This window comes from the organism of the source record quoted next, unplaced genomic scaffold (genome assembly GCF_019419815.1).
Source record: "Pyrus x bretschneideri cultivar Hongxiangsu unplaced genomic scaffold, Pyrus_bretschneideri_v1 Contig14, whole genome shotgun sequence".
Lineage (NCBI taxonomy): Eukaryota > Viridiplantae > Streptophyta > Magnoliopsida > Rosales > Rosaceae > Pyrus > Pyrus x bretschneideri.
This window is the reverse complement of record NW_025999435.1, coordinates 3,054,590-3,062,827: the sequence shown is the minus strand read 5'-3', so window position 1 is coordinate 3,062,827 and position 8,238 is coordinate 3,054,590. Positions and strand designations below refer to the sequence as shown.

The 8,238-nt window shown below is 36.6% G+C and overlaps 1 protein-coding gene across 1 annotated transcript; it reads right to left on the bottom strand.

Moving 5' to 3' along the window:
- Positions 1 to 327: 327 nt before the first annotated feature.
- Positions 328 to 8,238, bottom strand: LOC103929929 (plant UBX domain-containing protein 11). The gene is made up of 11 exons (XM_048579767.1): positions 8,083 to 8,238; positions 6,728 to 6,861; positions 5,900 to 5,952; positions 5,714 to 5,795; positions 4,919 to 4,984; positions 4,768 to 4,835; positions 2,610 to 2,861; positions 1,992 to 2,430; positions 1,360 to 1,635; positions 459 to 763; positions 328 to 404 (listed from the first exon to the last, which is right to left on the bottom strand). The coding sequence occupies exons 2-10, from the start codon at positions 6,825 to 6,827 to the stop codon at positions 552 to 554; spliced, it is 1,548 nt and encodes a 515-aa protein (XP_048435724.1). The 5' UTR covers positions 6,828 to 6,861; positions 8,083 to 8,238; the 3' UTR covers positions 328 to 404; positions 459 to 551.

The window sequence follows — 8,238 nt, the reverse complement described above, 5'->3', positions numbered from 1 at the left end:
AAACTCCCAACTGCCGAAACCAACCATGGAGTATCGGTCATTACAACAAGGTGTAGTTTTAGCTACGCTCCCTCGAACTTGATTTTAAATCTCACTTTATTCCCTGTAACTTAAAAATCACTATTTTACCCTCCTGAAACTCATAGTTCGCTCCACTTTGTCCCTGAAACTCATAGTAGAGCTAACTATGAGTTTCATGGAGTTAAGTGACGACTTTTGAATTGCAGGAGGCAAAATGAAGTTGAAATAGAGTTCCATAAGGCATAGTTAAAAAAAAGCCTTACAACAACCACCACCAGGCCATCCTACTAAATGGGATCGGCTGTATGAATTCTAAAACACCACTAGGCTCCGTTTTGTGCCAAGTTCCAAATTATTTCACAGGACTTATTATTGTTACAACCCTTCCTATACGGTTAATAACAACTAAACGTTAACCAAAAACTCAAACAGTGGAACTTATTATCTACAAAGCAGAAAGCAGACAGTGAAGCAGCTGTGGCCAAGCACAGGGTTGAGTTTAAAATATCTCAGTATGGTGTATGAATATATTATTTACCATCATCGTTGCCGCCATACTCGGTAGAATTACCATTCCAGAAGGAATTTCTATCACTGAACCGCTCATCATCTTCGTCACGTTTCAAAGTGTGAATGTTACTTCCAAAACCAGATGCTGGTGGCTTCCTGCTCTTTTTCTCCTCACTTTTACCACTTGTAGAAGCGTTTTGAGTGACACTATACCGACGTGTAGGGTTTGGGCCTAATGAGAAAGCAAAACTGTCAGTATAACAGAAAATTCAATTGCCAACCTCTGCAACTTCAATCAAAAAGCTGCTTTGGAAAGAAAGTGCACAACAAAGACTCATGGTAATCTCGCTATGCAAGTAGGCGAGTGCTTACTGTGTTGAATTGACACGATTCGTTTGGGTACCACAAACAAGCAATTGACATCATTTTACTAGCCAGAGTAACTAAACTAAACCCAATGTCCCAACCGAATACGAAAGGAGCCACGTGAACCCGGGTAACTAGCAGTCATGTATAAAATTTCTAAGAGTAGATGTTATATATCTTGGTTCATAAAAGGAGAAGATAGACTATGACCTATTAAAGGATTTTATGCCCTGCTCTACTTTCTATCGTAAATATCAGCTAAATGGAGGAGTCGTCCCCATTCAAGATGCAACTCTTCGACAAAAGCCAAAATTATACAAGATTATTAGAGTTTCTTTTATTTGATTTTTGGGTTCTAAATTTCTGTATGCTCGAAAGTCACTAAATAAAAAAGGTTTCCTAAGCTGAATAAGAGAATGTAAAAGAAACATTATAGCATCACAGCAGAGAGCAGAAACTCACTATATTCCCATGTGCCATTTTCGGATTGCTGTCCCGAACTTGATGAGCTAGCACCACTGCCCAGATAAGAAAGAGGATTAAAGTACGATAAAAGTCTTTTCACATATGAAAAATATCCCCCATTGCTTCCATCTGAGGAACTAACAGTATTTCTCGAGTCTGTTTGGTCAGAGAATGCAGATGTCCCACTCAGATAACCAGTCCCTTTCTGACGTGGAACCACTATCAATGCTTGCCTGTCAAACAGGCCCAAATCTGATAATGATTTGCTTAAATCTGCATAACACAATAAAAAGTTAAGGTTTATATTAAGACATAATAATCTAAACAGGCAAAGAAGAAACGAACCACCAAATCATTGGATAATTCTATTTTCACATCACACAAACTTAGTTCGAGAATGCATTTACATTGTGCTCGCAAGTACATGGACAACAGATAGAAATGAACACAAGAAGAAACACCCATAATCTAGCAGGCCAGAGAACAAAGGATAGTATGATAGAAGGCAGTGTTATCTATTTTACATTAACTTCAGGATACAAGGAACACAAGTGACACCAGTCCACATACAAATTTTCAGCAGATAACGCACTTAGAAAGATAGGTAATAACGATCCAGAATTTCTTACCTTGATCACAGAATATCTTGCGAGGATAAGGGATGGCTAGATCATAGTTGCCAATACCACTTCCTTGGTTTTCATCAACATAGTTTTTAACCATTCTCATGGTGCTTGTTATAGAAAACTTCTCTTTCAGGCTGACACCATTGGGCAATCGTATATTCAAGTGAACATCACTTGATCTGCTGACCCTCGTACAATTCTCGAAGGTCTCAACCTTCTTATCATCTTCAACTTCACCCTTATCAACTTGTACAACTTCAGATTTTACATTACTAACTGCTTGTGAACCTTCTCCTGAGACACATGAATGATTAACAGTGGTCGTTTCTGGGCCACTATAACCACCTTCAGCAACAGGATTAACAATATCACCTCCAGACTTGTTCAGGTCTTCCATAGCAACATCATGTACTCCTTGGGCAGATTTGGTGGAAGAGCTGGACTGTTCATCCCCAACACATTCTAACCCATTAGCATCACAAGATATTGAAAATGTCTTGTATCCTAAATCATTATTTTTCTTGTATTTATATCAAAGAAAAACAGGTCCATGTCCTAGTTAATAAAGTTGGCAAATACTAAATGATTAATGAAGCAGTGAATGCAGGTAACAATATGTACCTCAATTTTACAATCACGACCTTTATTTTTCATCACTGTGTCAGATGCAGCATCTATAGCGTCTGGAGATTGAACATTTGTGTCAATTAAGGGAGACTCCACTGCTGTACTTGAGGAACTTCCTCCATCGGAGATAACAGCTTTACTTGAGGAACTTTCTTCACCAGTTGAGACAGCATTAGGAACCCCAGAAGTCGATGGTTCGGATTTATTTGAAGCAAGAGCTGCACTCAATACAGTTGCAGTTGTTTCCTACAGTTGAATATCAGATAATACTGGTCATTGTTTCATTTAAATTTAAGGTAAGAAAATGCATGGTCATTGGTCATGTAAGCTCTAAATAACGAGTGAGGCTCTGGAGCATATAGCCAAGGTCAAGAGTACCTGCAGAGTATTGTCACAAATCAAATGGATATCCCTACTGCTTCTCAGCTAATGTGCATTCATCAAACATTAACAGTGATTTCAAAGAGGAGATAATGTTGATGTTGCAAACGCTTACATGATAAAGTAGCTAATAGGTCAGCACAAATCCGGTAGGTTCAGGTTCAAGCCCTAACAGGCCGTAGAATCGATTTGATCCGGAACTTTTTCAGAGAACCTAAAACCGAATTAAAAGTTGGAACAAATGACCCTACATACCCATTTGATTTCGAGTTCAGACAGGTTGTCTAGTATTGGGCTCAAAAAATGACAAGTATTTTGTGTTCAAAAACAATAATTTGAGATCAAGAAGGCATAAGCCTATGTGATAAATACACCTCACTTAGCTAGGCCAAAGCAACATGCACCAGCTCATAATCCACAAGGTGACAGTTGGATGGAGAAATGGAAATATAGGAGTTAAATGCAGGTGTAACCCCTTCTTGTGAAAATTGTCATATGTTGATATGCGGTGTGCACCCCAGACAGTCCAGGCAAGGAGGTTGTTATGAGAGATAACATGAGAATCCACCACCGGAGTAATGGGGCAGGCTCTTGGGTTTATCCCCAATTATTCCGCATTCTAAGGATTTGCTTCGCCACACCCAAATCCTATATTGAGAACTACCTTGACATCTCTTTCTTAATGACACACAACATGCATTTGCACTGCAACATGCACGTAAGCAAGCTTTCAGATTTACCCATCAAGAAATGCATCTAAATATGCGAAATTATGTTTTTGCTACCTTTGCTTCTCTATGAGCAATAAATGTGCAACCTGCAATCTTCTTCCAAGGACTCAAGAACAACCCTTAGTGCATCAACCCAGCTATATCCAGGACACTTTTTCGGACCCTTTGCTCTCACCACTTCCCCACTCTTGAAACATCACCCCATGATATAGTTTCCATACTATTTAGGTTCAATCTCAAAAGAAGCTATCAGTAGTCAGAACATTGTCGGGAGTCCAATGGATACTATGCACTGGTTGTGTGTCTCTGTGGGATTGGAGCTATTGTTATAAAAATACTCGAACACTAGAGTCAATATATACAATGCGGATGTAGCTTAAAATCAAAGCTGACAGTTATCCAGGGGTGAAGCACACAAGCTGGCCATCGCAGGTCTCAGGTTCAAGTCTTCAGCATGCAAACTACATAAAATGTTGACATATAATGGTAACCAGTTGAAGCTGGTTTTTACGGTTCATATAACTTAATGCACAATCCGAGCCAGATTAATCATATTGTTCAAAGAACAGCCTGGTCTAATCCATTCAAAAAGTGAAAACTAGGCCAACCCAGACTGACCTGGGTGAGTCAGGTTACCCCTTTTCCTTGGTATTTTTCTCATACCTAGTTTTGTGTCTGCAGGGTGTGGTAAACAAAAGATGAAAGAAGAGAAAAATGGGAAATTTACTTGATATGATTCGAATTGATCTTGACAAGTCTGAGTTGAGAAGCGTAGTACACTGACCCCAATCTTGGTTTTGAAGACAGTCAGAGGGGGATAACTATATGTCATGGCGTAAATAAAACACAGAATTGAAACCTAATTTAACCTTTACAATAAATTGTAAAACAAAAAAAAAAAAAAAAAGGGATCAAAGCCATTTGCACAACAAGGTCATTAGACTCATTACAAATGTCATCTTGCCAAGCATTGATGTGTTTTCAAAGTAAATTTGACAGTAAATAGGATGATTTACAATAAGAAAACAACGAAAATATACCTGGATATGGAGACCCAACCATGCCTTCTCTAAACTGGACGCCAGAGCTTCAGCACTGAGAAAACCCTCTAAAAAGACAAACCAAATTCTTAAACTATGCTTATGTGTTCCTCTGTATATTATTCTTAAAAATATTCGGAAAAAAGCATACCATTCTGCCAAAGTTGTACACCATTGTATCCAATAGCTGTTATACAAGGTACAGATTTCTGTGGGTCTGTGACATGTTGATGCAAGGATAGACTTTTTGATTTTAAATTAATGTAAAGAGCTTATAATAAGCCGTACACAAAACATGTAATTTAGAAAATTGCAAATGTGCCAACTGGCATGTGCAACATATAAAACAGCTTCACCAGTCACTGAAACTAGCAATAGTGAATAAAAAAGGAAAATAATAAACAAATAACCACAGAATTTAAAACTACCAACTCAAAACTACAACATAGGAAAGCTGCAACTTCAAGTTACAATTAATTCCGACACCTCATGGATTTTCTTCACTCCTCCTTTCTGCAGGAAGGTGAATGTTCTGGATTTATAAAATGAGATAGACAGGTACAAAGGAAAAGCAATTGCAAATAAGAAGGTGGTGGACTCGTTAATAAGGGAGATTAGTATCAGAATAGGGAATAACAGTAGTTCCTAATATCTCTGAACGAGGTGCCATGAGACTATGGCCCAACTTGGCCACTGCCCAAAGCTTGGGATGTTGGGGGTAAGCATACAGTAGAAACAGCAGTTTCTTGATCATCCTACAAAGAGAAAAGACAGCTACAATCCTAATGAATTACTACAATGTTTCTTTAAGATTTTGGTCAGCATAACCTGCAAACAATGTATTTCCCCTCTAGTTGATTCAGATTATCATGTGGCAGCATGACAATAGCTCAGCAGGACAACTTCCGAAGGAATTAGGCACTGTCGTCTTTTTGTAAAAGGATACATATTGCAGAAAAATTAGCAGCATCAGTGCTTTCTTCAGGGATATGCAATAAAATGCAGTACTTTTCTACTGAGTCCGCCACCTGAATCAAAACATTAACATAAGAAAAACATACAAAGCAGGAATATAAAAATGAAACAAATTTATAAGGAAATAGAAAACTAAAAGAAAGGGAACACAACTTACATTTAGATCAGTCCATGTAGAATTTTCCAAACGACTAGACTCGTCATTTTTACCTGAAGATCCACAAAACAAAAACAAATGAATATACATATTAAGCGTAATAACAAAGTCAATAATTACATATATTTGTACAGTATAAAAAACAAAAGGAAAAAGGAAATGTAATATGTGCAAGTTTATTCATTCTTCATAAATTACGTGTGGCCGTCGATTACATTAATATTGTAACTCACGACAAGACAGAAGGTGCATTATAAACGCACAAAATACAGCATAAACAGAATTACTAATACTATGTATAAAGTGAGAATGTGGGAAGATACTAGGTGCACAAATATCTGTACTACTGCAATGTCAATCTATGGAATACTTTAATCCTTTACTAGTTAAACAGCCTTATTTTAACTTTTAAGAAATAATTTTAAGTTATAAAATTAATTAAAACTATATCATTTTGAGAAATAAGTTTCCTCTCTCTCTTTTTTTTTTTTTCTCTCTCTTTCAACACTCTAGCCCATCCCTTCATACTACTTTTCTGTCTTTCTTTCCTTTGATAGAAAATAGAACAAATTATGAAGTTCAGGAGAAACAGTATGAACACGGTGACCCAAGAGAAGAATTGACTTATGCATTAAACAGTTTATTATTACTGCTAATCAGCTAAAAATTCAGCAATATAGTCCCCTTCATCCCGTAGAATAGTGAAAGTCTCTCAGAACTACTAAACTAATGCAAAGAACCACCACCACATTTTCTGCAGGTAAATACAAAAACAAAACAAGACAAAAGAAAAAAAAATCAAACCAAATCAAAAGAAGAATCATTCACCTGAAATATACACAACAAAGAGTTTCCTCTGCTTCTTTGCTTCAGTTATTGCTTCAGGTATGGAACCTTTGTATGTAAGAGAGGTGAGAGACTGTTCCATGTCTTCAGAAAAAATTCCAAATTTTCAATAAAACCTGTAGATTACAAAGAATGTTTAATTTTATATGCAACAGAAAACACAAGGTATACAGAAATAAACATGGACAAGGCAACATATAGATTAGAAAAAGATGGCTGGAGTCAAACATTCAAGAATCACTATTACTGAACGGTACAAGACATGTAGGGGTCCACCCAGAAGTATACTAGAAGGATAAATTAGATCAAAAAAGGAAAAACCTATCACAAAGGCCTCTTGCAAAAATATATTTTCTTAATAAAATAAAATATCTAGACAAAAAAAAACAAAAAACAAAGCTCATTGTATCTCAAATTACTGGCTATCAATGATTGATAGTACAAAATAGAAATCTCACACTTTATGGAAGAATTTGAAAGAAATTAAACTCATGTTAACAAATAAACAATAGGATGCTAATGTTTGGATATATAAGCGTCAAAAAGTAATTGTAGTCAAAATATCAACTATTGAATTCCCTGCAACCATTTACCATTCTAAAATCAATATTAAACCAACAACGATAACAACAACAACAACAAAGCCTTTTTCCACTAAGTGGGATCGGCTGTATGAATTCTAGAATGTCACTGCGCTAAAATCATTATTAAACCATTTCAGAAAAATCAACCGCAATCCACGGGTCACCTTTACTGGCAAGTGTATACTAACAAATAATTGAATGTTCATAACTTCACATGATTCGGTAGAACCAAGGGGTTTAACCCCAATTCATAATGCATCTACCTCGTTGAGTACTTTCCCTCCGATAAACCTCAGTGAACTAAATTATCACATAATTCAGCTAAACATTCAATTACTGCATAATTAGGGTACACACAAACTAACACCTAGACTAAGATCAAATTTCAGTTCATATTTCTTGTCTAATTTTTTTTATATTAATAATCAAAATGATCCAGCTAAACACGTATCAAAGAATCCCAATTTCTACCCAATTAGCCAAATTAATTTCCCACTTCTGATTGCGAAAAATACTCTCAGATTCTACTCAAATTTTCCCGCAAGATCAACAATCAATCAAGTTGCCAAGCGAAATTTGCAAAATTAAGGAAAATACAAATTCAAGTGTCCTTTTTTTACAGACAATCAATTGAAATTTCTATGGGATGAAATAAATGTTCAAAAATAAAAGTTAATTCTGCGTTCCTATTCGTTCCTCGCAAATTTTCTCGGAAACCAAACGATGAGATGAGAGATGAGAAGAACTGTGTACCTTCGTGAGAATTCGCTCCGAGAAATACGATTCCGAGTATAACAGGTTAAGCTCTGACTATCGAAACCGCTTGAGATTCGCCTTCCCTTCGCTCTTTGCTTTGCCCTTTTATGGTGACACATATAGGAAGGGGAAGGGCGAAGGGTCCCGCCGATT

Coding starts and splice junctions, on each gene's coding strand:
- LOC103929929 (XM_048579767.1), bottom strand. CDS start 6,827: ATGGAACAGTCTCTCACCTCTCTTACATACAAAGGTTCCATACCTGAA. Junction 5,796..5,899: donor CTACATGGACTGATCTAAAT/GTAAGTTGTGTT, acceptor GTTTTGATTCAG/GTGGCGGACTCAGTAGAAAA. Junction 2,431..2,609: donor GTCGTGATTGTAAAATTGAG/GTACATATTGTT, acceptor GGGGATGAACAG/TCCAGCTCTTCCACCAAATC.